Consider the following 14,888-nt stretch of genomic DNA (forward strand, 5'->3'; position numbering starts at 1 on the left):
CAACTTCTCTCTTTCACCCAAGTTACTTTTCTCAATCTATCTCCCGCCTACCATCTGAATCTAGGCTCTGTTCCAGCCGCCCCGGCTTGTCTGCTGCTATTCTCTCTAAAGGGTCATGGACTAGGAGAGCTGGGTTAATGGCTGACATGTGTTTGGAAAAGGAAGTGTGCTTGTTTTCAGTCCTACATTCTTCGCAATGGCCTTGTTCTTTGTGCAAGGCACCACAATATGGTGAAGGACTTGTCTGCGGGTACTAGATGGATTCTCACTCAGAAATGGATATATACTGGTGTGTTTTCTCAGCTATCATTAGCTGTGTATTATGGTAAAGTAGGCAAAGGCGTTTTATTGTCCCGTGAGGCCCTGAAACAACAAACTCTTGTCCCCAACTAGACGTCTAATGCAAGTCTACAAAATTCTATATTGTCATTGATTGCACAGAGTTAACCTACTTTTATAGCACATACTGCATAACTCTCAGAATAGTTTAGCTGCATGTTAATGAACATGGCATATGTAATGTATTTGGTCTTGGCAGAATAGATCTGCTTATATCAGGAGTCCATATAAATAATACATTTATGCACAGAATTCACAGTGTATAATATGTGAACAGTGCAACAGCAAAGACCTTTTTTACATTTGAGACAAGTCAAGATCCGATACCAAACAGGACCAGATGTTTGCGCATCAATATAACAGACTCAGATGTGCTTATTGCACGACGGTATATCACTGCAAATGTCTTTACCTCGAATGCAATCCTTATCCATCATTTCACATAGCGACCTTTCACATCAGAAACAATCACAGAATACGACAAAGCTTGTGTTTTAAAACCAAACAATGAAATAATTCATTAAAAATGCAATGTGAGTTTCTATTCTCTTTGCCATCTCAGATGTACTAAGCCTGATGTCCTTTACATTAGCGCTGTTTGAATGAATTCACTTACTGGATCACTGAACTGAAAAAATTGTTATGTTGTGATTAGGTTCAACTGTGTTTCAGCTTGTTAAGCTATAAGCCTAAGCACTGTGTTTTTGCTTTTTCTTTGCAAATTCTTCTAAGCACTCTCATGGTTTTTGGTCTTCTGTCTGGTTTTTTGTTTTTCTGCTCAGTCGTCTTTTTGGGTTATCTGCCGTGTGTTTGGATCCTAGGGCGTCATATAGTGACACTTTTGAAATTTCGTCTAAATCCAACGCACATGGCACCCTTTAGAGTCAATATAACACGCACAGAGCTTTGTTCGGTTATGGTAGGTTGAGTTCTGGGGTAGGTTTAGGGTTACACCACTAGGAGGCGCCTTCTGGCCCATATATATCTGCGTCTCATACATAGACTGTAAAAAAATATGGACAAAGCGTCTGCAACGTCACCCATAGACTCTCTGAAGAACGGGTTTGAGGCTGTTTATGGGGGGTATGGGCGGCGCCATACTGGAAAATCTTGGGAAATTCAAAATACAAAAGTTTCAGAAAGGATACTGAAGTGGTATGATGTGTTGTGTCAGATCATGGCCGAGACGTCAAATTCACTCGGCGAAGCCCGTTCTCAGCTGTCAATCAAAGTTAACCACCCTTATTTGTCATACATTTTATATCTAAATATGATCTAAAAACTAACGACTTAGAAAAAAATTCACCCCCCTCACAGTTGTCAGGCACGCAGAACATATTGATGATTACAATAAAAGTCCATGGGACCAAACTGTAAACATGAATTTATGCTGTGAAAACGGAGATTTTAACATGACGTCTATGGATATTTGCTCCCTTTTGGGATTGCCCTCTAGCGGATTTGAGATGTATTGCGGTTTTTCGCACTTCCGGGTAGGCTTCAGCTTTTAGATTAGAATGTTGCCGCTTGGTCTCATATTGACGCTAAAGGGTGCCATGTGCGTTGGATGTAGACGAAATGTCGAAAGCGCCAGTATATGACGCCTTGGGATGAGAACGGGCTGGTTTTGACCTATTGTCTTATTTATGGAATACGATTCTGGATTGCCCCAATAAAAGCAGCATTTGGATCCTTAACCAATGTATAACTCGTTTATCCCGAGTTTTTAAACATTTTGAATATTAAAGGGATACTCCAGCTAAATCCCACCACAAGAACCAGGGACTAAAGTCATGCTGGTGAGGTAGTACTTTATAAAAGTTCAGGAGCTTTCAGAGGTGGGAAATGGACGCTGAACATGCTGATCGGTTGAGTTCACGCAACATTTTGATTGGTTGACTCCATGCAGTTTGACATTTTGATTTCAACCACCATTTTTAAAAATCTGTTGCAGTGCGTGCAGTATAAGAGTTGTTTGCTATTCGAATCAACAATGGAGTATAAAAAAAAAAAATACGACCAATGGGTGGATTAAATCCAACGGGAGTTGTAAAGTAGCGTGCAGTCCTTTTGTGGATAACCCAGAAAATACAGTGAGCTAAATGTTTCTTTATTATGTCTTCCTTCACTCTCGTTGTCCCTGTATAATTTCATGTACCAGTATCAGAATGAGCGGAACTATATTTGTTGATCCCTTTTGTAATTTCCCTCATCACCTCATCCTTCCCACTGTCTATTCCTCCCTCTCATTACAAGGCTCTTTCAAGCTCTGATGGCTATACAAAACAAGGCCATAAAACACCAGCAGAAAGCCAGAGACAAGACACTGCACATTCACATGGGGGAGGGAAATGACGAAGGGAAAAGGGTGAGAGAAAACAGATGGTAAACAATGCGAACTCTGATGAATGAGATACAAGACACTGATGAAGAGATATGAGAGAAAAGAAAAGAAAAGAGTGGAATCAAGATAAGAGCCAAAGCTTATCAAACATGAGATAACAGTGACGGAGATGGAGAAAAAAAAAATAAAAACAGAAAAGAGTGGATATGTATGAAATGGGTTTATGTTCATATGCAGCTTATGGTTTTCAGACAGAGTAAATATAATACAGTACACTGGGCAACACAACAAGGTTTGCATCACCAAAAGACTTCAGTGTCTGTACTAAAGTTCACTTTTATCATTTGGCTGTTCTTGTCAGTCAAAACCTTGTGATTTTCAGACATCTCCAAATTGAATACAAGATCAAATGTGTTAAATGGCACTATGAATACTATGCTTTTATGGAAATCTGCCAACAAATCATTGCATTTAGATTCTGTGAGGGCCTTCTAAAATGGAACAAAATGTTCTGAATTCACAATTTTCTGTCGTGTTAAGAGAGCACACAACTTGTATTTAGAATTAATATTTCAGACGTGTCAATAAAAAAATTAAAATTCAAAACACAGATTTTGCCTTTTGACGAGATTAGTCATAAAAAAGTTCATTTACATCAATGCATTTAGCAGACACTTTTATCCAAAGTGACTTAAAAAAAGAGGAACTAAAACTATTTTTCAAAGAGCCAGTGTAATTTACAATTGGGTTATTAGGATAGGGAGCAGACTTGACTAGAAAAGAGGAGAAATACAGAATTGAATTTTTAGCTCTCTTGCCTGTGTCCTGTGAGTGTGTTTATATCCCCTTAATAAAAGACTGACCAGCTGTTTGTGGACACTAGACTCGCAGCCTGAGGGAGAAAGAATTCCTTCTACCAAATCCTCATTGCAAGAGATTATTGAAAGCATTAGTGAAGCTTATAAATACTGACTGTGCTGACAGGAAAAATGCTGTGTATCATTAAATCGAGGTATGAAGACATTGCGTCCAAATCCAATGTCTACTAAAGGCTGGAATACATTACACAACTATACACTTGCACGATACACTAGGCCATCAATGTGTACTTGCTTTTACGAGTCATTAAATCATGTTTAATTTGGACTTCTCTGTGCATGCTCTTTGAGGTGAACCAAGGGAGGAGCCCCTAAACCTCCATTATATGACTGACAGACAAGAACAGTTTGACCTAAAAATATTACAATTGAAAATACTGTGGAAACAAAGACACCTACATTTTGGATGCCCTTGAGGTAAGCTAAAACATATCAAAAATTAATTTCAAAGTGAACTATCCCTTTAAGCAGTTAGCCCTGCCACTAGATTCACCAGTTTCACCATCGATGGTCATTCTCATGTATCTGTGTATTCTGACGAAATATACATTTTACAAATTCATTTTGGCAATAACATTTACATGCTTCATTGAGATGAATGGGAAATCTAACGGACAATTCTCATTCTTGGTTATTTCCTAAGCTCACGTGAATGTGTTCCAGATCATTTTACATGACGCTATGGTTGTGTCTGAAACCAGTTTCCATATGAGGGGGTTTCATAGTCACTGACTGACTGGGCAGCGAGGCAGCTGGCTTTTCTGGCACAGCCACTAACATGCGTCAGGAACAAAATTATAGCAATTTATAGCAATAGTGCACATTTGAGTAACAAAACATTGCATTGGGAAAGATAAAAAACTATAATTTCCATGTACTGTATAGTTGAAATCACAGAGGATGATTACTCTCAGTAAAGATCAGCAGACAGGACACTGTGACCCTGACAGTGCCTTCTTTCTCTAATACACCTCTCTTTCCCCCTACCTCACTCCCTCTCTCTCTCTCCCTCATTTTCTTTTTCCCCTCGGTAACTTCTATTTTTATCAGGGTTTAAAGCGCAGTCGATTCACCTGCTGTAAGGCAGCAGAGAAACGCACGTAGAAAGCAACACAAAACTCTTAGAGCTCAGTTTTTGATTATAGGAAGGGATTTAGGTAACTGCATTATCCTGCCTCTGCTACGTTTAGCCGTGTAGAGAAAACAGTGCCATGAGAAGAGCTGAAAGTCATTCTTCTCCACAGTTTGTGATAATGTGTTTGTGCATGTGTGTGTGATAATGTTTCATAGTCTGAACAGTGTTTTCTTCTACAGTATTTTCTGTATCCTGTAAACAACAGAAAATCAGAGAGCGACTGAGGATAAGATACTTTCTTTTGGGTTCTTTTCTTTTTTTAAAGAAGAACCCCCCACAATAATTATGTCATAATTTATGCACATTCATGTCTTTCTAGAACAGTATGACTTTCAGGTGTTATATTTTGTACAATCAAAGTCAATGGAAACCAAGACTGCTTTGTGACCAACATTCTTCATAATAACTTTTTTCATAATAACTTCATAATAAATTTTTTCCACTGAAGAATAAAAGTCACGCAGACTTGAAATGGTACAATAAATGATGGGTGAATTATCCCTTTAATGATTCCATTTGTCTTGTTGACTACCTATTATAAAACATCCGATAGAGTTAGTGTAACAGTAGTGATGTGAACATAAAAACCAATTCATATTTCTCCATACAATTGTTTGGTAATAATAATGTGCAAACCTTTCAGTTCAGGACCTGCCACAATACGATTGTTACGCAGTGATATAAACTTCTGTGGATGCCAGTTTTTAAGTTATTTGATGAAAAAAGAAAATCCTGGCAAATACTACCCATAATTCACAATATTTTATGGGATAAGAAATTAATTCTGAATATTAAATAATTTGTCTAAACAGTCTTTCATTTTTATTTTAAATTTTCATATACTTTTTTTTTGGCTTAAATGTTAGATTTATATTGTAGCTGTTTTTTTCTCATCTTTATACATCCATGTGGAGTGGAATTAATAGGGAAGATTCAAGATCAATGAAAATAATTGTCGGAATTGTGATCAGTCTATATGAAAACATATAATCACAAACAATGGAAGAAGATACACTTTCTTTGTCTTGGACTCCAATACTGTATAAATGCACAAACACACTCACACAAATCCATTCATTTACAGTTACAATGTGAAAACTCTATCAACCAACTACAAAATCCTCCTAGCGCAAACTATATTTGTAGGAGTAGGAAATTCAGTGTGTTTTAATTTGGGGTGACACTATTTAAGAGCTTGTCTATGTAAGCAGCACATCATGCCTTTAAGGAACACAAGCTCTGACAGATCCAAAGCTCCCACCGAGTGAGATACAAGAAACAGACAAACCACAGCATGAGCTGCGTGAATAGCGGAGGGAAGAATCATGCGGGTTGCATGACACCCATTATGAGGTGCTGTTCTTTTAGCTTAAGGGTTGTCTTCTCAAGCCTGTCAGCATGAAATTACTTGCACATCATTCTGCCATACAATAGCATGCTCTAACTACATATGTAATCTCAATTCAAATTAAAAAATAATGCTTCAATACATTTTTAAAACTAAAACCACTTTGTTTTCAGCACAATGTATGTGTGCTTGTTTGAGAAATGGCAGACGTATTACACAGGAAGAACATTCTTGATGCATGTGTCATTGACACAGGGGACAACTTTCACCAAAATGTGTTGTTTGTTTCAGTACACAAGAAGTAAAATATAAATGAAGGCATAATCTTGGATTTCAAGAAAAAAAAAATGTATTCTTAGGTAATTTTCACAGTGCATATAAATTAAAATATAGGGCAAGAATGTTTGCATTTGCATGTGTTGGGTTCCTGTTGTTGTGTGGCTTAAATGCAGCTCACCTGGCAGGTTGTTATTGTACTACAGAGCCTAAGAACACAATTAACACAACACTAACAAAGACAACATATGGCCCACATCAGCAGCTGCATCTCAGCACTGAAATCAGTGTAAACACACTAGCCAAACACCACCTAACATGTTATTATCTGATTGGTTTTAACAGCTGTCTGTTTACAGCTCAATTCCCAAAGTAAAGACCACCACACACACTCTCACCACACACAAAGTTCATTAACCACACAAACACAAACCAGGTGATGTAAATGTGTGTTTTGTGACAGATGCATCTAGACATCTCAGCGGGTCCAACATTCTTTAGAAACAACTCCTTAATATATACACTTTAAATATAAATATTTAGTCACTCAATGGTAAACATTTTAAATCATGCTAAATCTGGTCAGATGTAATGTATTTTTAGGTTAAATTTGATAAATCATAATAAAAACAAATAAATAAAAGTCGTGAGACATGGTGAAAGGAATTGGTTCTTATGGGTCAGTTTTGATCCATAAATAACACACACAAAAAAAGTTTTTTGTTTTTTTTTTTTGCATTCATGCATGTTTGTTTACAAACTGCTGCCACTTCACATCAAAACTACATATAAAATAATAAACATTTCTTGTAGAAATGGCTGGGTAGAGTAACTGATGTAATCTGGGTTATGTATTTAAATTTCCAAAAATGAAACACTTGTAATTCATTTATATTACATTACATTTTAAAATACTCGTAATCAGAGAACAATTCATTTTTTATTGATTATTCTCACAAGAGCAGTAAATTATTCATAATTCATTGGTAATTGGTAATTCATTGCTGATTGAAAAATCAATGATGGACAATGATAGTAACCAACAATTTGTATTTGTAAGTTATACAAATACAAGTTAATTTGTAAGTTATATTCCCAGCACTGGTGGTAACAGTAATATTATTAGTCAAATGCACAACTGGTGATGTCAACATGACACCGCCCATGAGGTGGCGACCCGCTCCATGAATACAAAAAAAAAAAACATTTAAACATGTTGTCTATTATGTTTAAAACTTTTATAATTAGCAAAAAAATAAACAAATAAATAAAATAAATACTGAGTTCAGCTTTAACACAATAGCTCACAGCCTTCTTTTGTTAAGTTAATGTATAGTTGACCGGACCGGTAGTTTTTTTCCGACAGTTCATTTGGTGCAAGTTGGATTTCAGAGACATTGTAATCCGGTTTCCCCATAAACATTTTTTTTTTTCTTCAAAAGACGAACTAATGAATGCGGTAGCCGATTCATATAGCTAGCCTAACTTACCTCGGCATGACAGTACACCACAGCCAGGAGGAAAAGCACGGGGAAACATCGAAACATCTGTAACGGGCGGAGAGAGGAAAATACATTACAAACAGAGAAAGCGTTCAAAGCAATACAACACAAGTTGTTTAAACGGTGTAAAGGGTTGTAAATAGTGTTCAGGTTTCTCACCATTTTTGTAAGAAAAGCCGGTTTAGTGTGTTGTAGTGGGGAAAGCGCTGCGTCTGGTCCGCTGTAGTGGAGCTGAGGATGTGATCGCAGGAAACTCGAGCAGAGGCAGAGCTCAGGAATCTGTTTCTTCCCCCTCCGTGACGTGGCCCGTGGAAAGCCGTGGAGCAGATCCAGATAAAGAGCACACACTCAAATGCACACACTCCTCTGAGAGTTACCGACTCAAACTGCAAGAGCTTGCGTCCAAGAGTAGCCTACCCTTTTATATTTGTCCATTTAACTTGCAAATTAATTAACCTATGGGAAGCCAAGCAATGTCAAATGTCAAATGATGGTTAGAAAAGTTGGTGGGAAAAAAAGAAAGCTTCTGCATCCAATGTGTAAGACAAAGAAATAAAAACAATTACAGTTACAAATTAGTATGAAAATAAATGGAACAAATAAAAACCAATCGTATTCACAAATCATTAGGCCTATGTAAATTGATAGTAAAAAATAGACCAATCGTAATTCAAAATGCAAATAGGCAATTCCTTCGCTGTTGGTTTCATTTTGAATGCTGAGCATTAATTTACGGCTGAAATTTTAATTTCCTTCATAGCTTATAGGGCATATGTTCCCCTTTGTACGGCCTATGTTTGCTTGTTTGAGTAAATATGTTTTATTAGTAGGCCTATTATTAAATTAAGGTCCCATTGTGTGAAAGATCATTAATATTAGCTACTCAAAATGCCTTTATGTGTAAAACTTATTCTCTAAAATATAAAGAATCGTTGAAAAAAAAAACATTATTAGTTATTACATTTTGAGCTAAACAATGCAAGAAAATCACATACTATTTTAATAATAGTGTTAGAATTATTTATATATTTTTTTACCACACCACTGTTACCACTTGTTACCACAAGCTTTCTTGAAAGTTGAAGTAGGCATATGTTTAAAAAAAGGAACAGTTAAAGGTGCAATGTGTAAAATTTCGAGTATACAGAAATGCAATATAACATCCATAACTGTTTTCAGTGGTGTATAAAGAACTTACTTAATTAACCGTAGTGTTTTTATTACCTTAGGATGAGACATTTATATCTACTTAACCACAGGCACCCCCTCCAATGAAAGTTGACATATTGTGACATCTACCGCAGACATCGAATAAACAGCTCTACAGAGCGCGTTTCATGAAGAGAAGCCGCAGAAACCTATGCTAGCCATAAACACTGTGAGTAAGTGACTTCTTCCTTGTCAGTGGTGTAAAATATGTAGTTTGATTGTTTCATGTAACTTAGTTCTTCTCCCTCGCTGTGTTATGGTTTTGCTATGTGGGGAGAAATGTGCTGGTTACGTTCGTGAGACAGCTGATTAGTACTCTTGTCATTGACCGTAAAACAGTATGTTACAGGAATCACTAACCTGTCGATCGCGGTCGACATGTCAGTCTTGGAAGCATTTTAAGTCGATCGCAAAGAGTTTTTAAAATCAGAGCAAAAAGCCTGTGCTGTGTAGTAAATGGTGTCTAGGGGAATGTGGAGGCGCATGCGCTGTTATAATCATGTCATTTTTGCCACGTGCACTTTTGGACAAGTCGAGATTAAACAAGGCTTATTACACATTATTCATGAGGAAATTAGTTATCCATACTGATTTTTCAAGAGATGAAAATGTCCTTATGAAAGATATGTGGTCTTTCATTGTGTTATGCTGGTCTGTTGGATGTGGATATGGATAACATCTGAATGAAGACATTATTCCTTTCCCGTCACCTTATGAGTCAGTGTAACCTTCAAAAAATGGTGTTAGTCAAAATATGTAAATAAGTATATTCAGTCAGATGCTCATTATGGAATTAAAAAGTCCATCGAACTGTACTAATGAGCACAACATGCTACACAGCTACTTGCTAAAAAAATATATGGCAATATGAAACATCGATTGTAGTATCAATTATTTTATTATCTTATTGTTTGGATTCAAGTTTGAAGGGCCTCAGACTGTGATATGTTTTTGTTTTATCTGTGATGATTGTGAAGTGTTCTTGGTCATAGGAAACGATTGTGAAGTGTTCTCTTAGGAAACATTTTAAGCAGTCACCTTTGTGTGGTTAGTTTTTCCGGCCACACAAACATGCTTCCTGCTTAACTGTTATAGAGAAAACATGACTCCTGCACTACAGAAAACAAGTTAATGTTATACATTTACATACTGCAAGATTTTAGCCACAAGACGTCTGTTTCTTCTTCTTTTAAAATAAGTTAAAATGGGCTGCATGGATGTTTATATTTATCTACAAAAAAAAAAATTGTTTTTGTATTGGTCAAATCTTTGGGCTTCCCAATGTTGCAAAAATTGTGCTTATTAATATTATGTGTACTGTAATATTACTTCATAAACTGACACCAAACCAAACGATAAAGATGTAGTGATTAAAGTCACATCAGTAACATGATCACAATTGAAAGGTTTTGATTAAACAGACAAACAGACAAAAGCTGAAAGGTTTTGGTTAAACAGACAAACAGAGCTTGGTTCACATAAAATATTCAAATAATACAGGCTTTTCATTTGCTTCTACAATTATCACATCTCTGGACAATTATTCAGACAAGTGGCCATTGCATAAACTTAGTCTCAATTTTAACTTCTGTTAAGACTGTTTCTTCAGAAGTAGTGCAAAATCTAGTCAGATTCAAATTAGACAAACCTACGGTTTATGTTATGAAAAGTTATGACCAGTATTGATTAGGTTGTAAATTTTGTTTTGACAAGGGTAAAGACATGTTAGATGTCAATTGAGCAAAGCTTTGATAAAATCTGCAGAGCTATTTGCGGTACAAAAGCAGAGCAATCCTCCGTTTCAAGAGTAAGAGCAGAGCCAGAGCAGAAATATAACATAAAAAAGAAAAATAGATAAATAAAAAAAATAAGTAAACACAAAGTACTAGAACATGTACAAGCGTGAGCTATTTAGTAAACACGGTAGACAGTGACAGGATGTGACGGTTCTGCTTTGTGGAAAATAAGCTCTAGTTTCACAGGTCACTCCAAACAAGAGCACAAAACAAATCCGATTATATTTATTTACCATCCATTATATAAATACTGTATATGTTAACATTGTATTAGGTGACCTGTGTTTGGATTTACATGTTTAATAATTTTTCTAATTCAAAAAATTTATAAATATATATTCTTAATAATTAAGTATTCTTATCAGCTGTCTTAGTCATTGCCTTCTGTCTTCACCTCTTCCTTTAGTTCAGTCTCTACACGTCTACAAGCCTTTACGATACGGACAGTAAGACAGTTTATATTCTTTCACAGCCCTCAAACTGTAATGGCAAATTTTAAAACCAGGATTCTTCAACTGGATCTCTGTGTCATCATGATTCTGCTGACTTACACAGGTACTGATTTAAGATCAAGATTTCTTTCCTCTCCTTACTTATTTTCTGGCGTCTCGAAACTGTAGCCTCTGCATGTTGTTAAAAAGCCCAACATAGTTTGACGACTAAATAATATTATTATTTAACATTTTACAATTTAGTGGAAAAGTTGTTTCCTAATGTGTGTGTGTTTAAATAAGGTTTTAAAGATTAAGCACCATATGAACAGTGTTGTGTGTCTCAAGTTTTTCTATTGCATGATAACAGTGAAACTCTTTTCACAAGTTTTCCTTTCAGGGTAGTATTTTTCAAATGCATTGTAAGCCTTAGTAGTTGTTTGATTTTCTGTCTTTTTGTTAGATTATTCCAAATCAAATCAAGAGCAAAGGATTCGGCTGCACATCAAGAAAACAGTGTTTGTGGGGGAAAATGTTACACTTCACTGCAACAAAACCCCATTTGATGACGATTACACATGGAAAATGAACAGCTCTATTATTTTTAGTTATGACTCGACCAATAACAGATCTATGATAAACTTCAGCTCAAACAGGATTCACATCAACCCAGCTGTTTCAAAAGATTTAAAAATACATCAAATACAAGCATCTGATGCAGGAAACTACACCTGTTCTCCATCAGAAACAAAATGGACATTAACAATAACAGGTTATTCCATGATTTAATTTATTTGATTTGTTTTCTAAAAAAAATTAAAAAAATTAAAGAGCATTTAAGAAATATAAGTATGTTTTTAACAAGTGATCATCTAAGTGCTGGTTTACCGATATCATGTTTGTTTGACTCTTTTGTGTGTCAGAAAACAGACCAGCATCACCCAAACAAAAGCCTCTCGACATCATCATCATCATCTCATGTTCTGGAGTTATTATGTTTTTTTTGATAATCACCATCAGCTTCTGCCTTCACAGGTGAGAAACATTGATTTTTTAATCAACATTTCTTAACTTCAGCCACAGTCATATGTAGTTCCAGCTTCTCAAAAGCTAAACAGAATGATGAACTTCCTTCTTTATTTTTTTTCGAATGTTTACGATTTGCTACTTATCAAAGTGTTGTAGGCCATGTCTAAATAGCCTAGCCTATAAATAGCCAGCATTTTTCCGGCAAAAGTTATTTTCAAACTATTCCAATAGACAAAAAAGTTTGAATTGACTCAACTACAGAATAGCTGCATCTCTCCAGAAAACAAATAATGTCAAGTTGACTCCACTCATTTTCAGTTCATATAACTTTTATTTACAAAATTTGAGTCAACAAGAAAAAGCTAGTGCAAATTAGTACCAAGTAGTATTTTTACACAATAATGTTATTTATAATTTGCCAGTTAGTTAATAGTTAATAATGAGGCTTATCTCATTAAATAATTATTGATCACCTAATAAGGAACTATCTCCTTACGTACTGATTAGTTAAGCTTGTTTCTATATTGCTGAATATAGCTGAAGTGTTAATGTAATACTACTCATTAGTCCTGCATTACTTCCTGCATACATTACTTATTAATGACAGACATTATTATCTAAAGTGTTTCCAAATATCAATTTCAAAAGTGCTATTAGCCTTAGCAAAGCAGTGTCGTCATCCATTTTTAAAATGGAAATTCCATCACATTAAATTGTTAATGGTTGAATGAAGTAAACTTGTTTGAAAAGTGTGTTTTAAGAGACATTCTGTTCTCCAAATTCTATATCATTTTGACAGGAAATTGAGGCAGAAGATCAGCTCTGGATCACATAAGGAGGATGTAAGTATTTAGCACATCACAGGTTATCATTGAGCTCCTATATCTTTCCTGGTTTGAGAAGTTAAAGTTCTTGTGATATGTTTTCTTACTATTACTATGATCTGCACAGATGAGGATGATCTCTCACTTTGACAGAGACACAATAACTTACTGTGTAAGTCAGTTCATCATGACACCCTCCTACACACCTACATCGTGTATGTTCACTGGCTTATCTATTTCTGGCCCCCTAACTGCTGCAAAACATAACAAATTGTAAAACAAAAGTTTAAAATGACTTATTTACATGTAATAGTGTTATTTTTATTATAAATTATGGTAATTTTGAATTGCAAAGCAGAGCTGAAACGTTTTTTTTTGTGCTTGACTTGACTGTTTTTTTATCTTTGTTTTCATCAGGTCTACAGTCTTCATACAGTTTCATGAACATGATATTTCCATCTCAAGACACCAGTTTGTGTGTCTGCCACTCATCAGATGAGCATCTCAATTCAGGAAGATGTTTATACATTCTCATGTATTAGAACAGGACCGTCCCAAGAATCAGTGAAGTCTCAAAGGATCTGTATGTGCTTTTACCATTGTTGAGATTCATATGTGAATTATTGATGTCTGTGTGCGTGTCCAAAGATTATATTCCCAATATAAAAAAAATATCAGCTTGATGTCTGAACTGTATAAAGAACATCATTTTGTTGAAAAAAATCTACTAATAACAAATCACCACTTTTAGTCATTGTTTTGTACTTTATTATGTTGTAACTATAGACCTATATACACAAAAATAATGTATTTTGGAAATCACTATTACAAAGACCACAAATCCACATACGAAGTCAAGAGTCAAACTGCCCAACTAAACAGTTCACCATAATAACAATTTCTTTTTACCATTGTTGTGTTTTTTAATTGGCTAATATGGGAAATTACAGTATTTTATTGTAATATTCTCAAATAACAGGATATATACAGTTTATTGAATTATATTATTAAATTGTAATTCTGTCCTGTGAAATTGCATGAAATTCCTGGCAACTTAGTTGGAATATTTAATTTACAGCATTTTACTGTAATAACGCTACTGTCATGGCTCCACTAGACTCGTTCACTCTCCCCCGATTACAAATCACCACACCTGTACCTCATCACCTGTTCACTATATACATTAACTTGCACCACTCTTCATTGTCTGATCTCGTCTTTCCATGGACCCGCAGAATGTACCTCGATCCTTACATGTTCCACTTACCTGCCATCCTTGCTTTCCGATCCCGTTCCTTGAACCTGCTATCATCATCATTGACTCTTATCCACATCTGCCATCAGGGCTCTTCTAGTTCTCTACCTGTGAAGGACAATACTGTTATTCTTCAGCTAAGTTCCATTCCATTCTCTTCATTGTGTTCAACTCCCCATTTACTGTATCTGCTGGTTTCTGTGCTTCTGTTCACAATAAACTTCAGTTACATTATAATCACCCCTCGCCTTGACAGCAACTATAATCACAGTACACTCTAAAAAATGCTGGGTTGTTTTAACCCAATTTTGGGTCAAATATGGACAAACCCGAAATGTTGGGTTAAAAATGTAATGTAAAAATTTAACCCAACGGCTGGGTTAGTCCATATTTGACCCAAAGTTGGGTTAAAACAACCCAGCATTTTTTAGAGTGTAGCACTACTACTGTATAATATAGTACTTAATTGTAACAGTAAACAGTAAAAATCCTGTATATTACTAGCTGTAAATTACTTCTATC

General features: G+C 35.5%; 2 protein-coding genes across 2 annotated transcripts in view; one reads left to right on the forward strand and one right to left on the reverse strand.

The window, feature by feature from the left end:
- fstl1b (follistatin like 1b) overlaps nt 1-8,135 on the reverse strand; it is a 37,914-nt gene extending 29,779 nt beyond the window's left edge. Inside the window, exons 1-2 of the mRNA XM_039683216.2 lie at nt 7,982-8,135; nt 7,811-7,867 (exon numbers count right to left, since the gene is read on the reverse strand). Of these exons, the coding sequence (XP_039539150.1) occupies nt 7,811-7,867; nt 7,982-7,984 (60 nt within the window). The 5' untranslated portion in view covers nt 7,985-8,135. The remainder of the gene's footprint in view (nt 1-7,810; nt 7,868-7,981) is intronic.
- A 2,795-nt stretch (nt 8,136-10,930) lies between these two features.
- Nucleotides 10,931-14,555, forward strand: LOC120487048 (uncharacterized). Its single transcript, XM_039683221.2, has 6 exons — nt 10,931-11,382; nt 11,722-12,030; nt 12,182-12,293; nt 13,087-13,129; nt 13,239-13,283; nt 13,529-14,555. The coding sequence occupies exons 1-6, from the start codon at nt 11,313-11,315 to the stop codon at nt 13,553-13,555; spliced, it is 606 nt and encodes a 201-aa protein (XP_039539155.2). The 5' UTR covers nt 10,931-11,312; the 3' UTR covers nt 13,556-14,555.
- Nucleotides 14,556-14,888: the final 333 nt, after the last annotated feature.

The sequence above is a fragment of the Pimephales promelas genome, chromosome 7, assembly GCF_988280905.1.
Source record: "Pimephales promelas chromosome 7, fPimPro1.hap1.1, whole genome shotgun sequence".
Taxonomy (NCBI): Eukaryota; Metazoa; Chordata; class Actinopteri; order Cypriniformes; family Leuciscidae; genus Pimephales; species Pimephales promelas.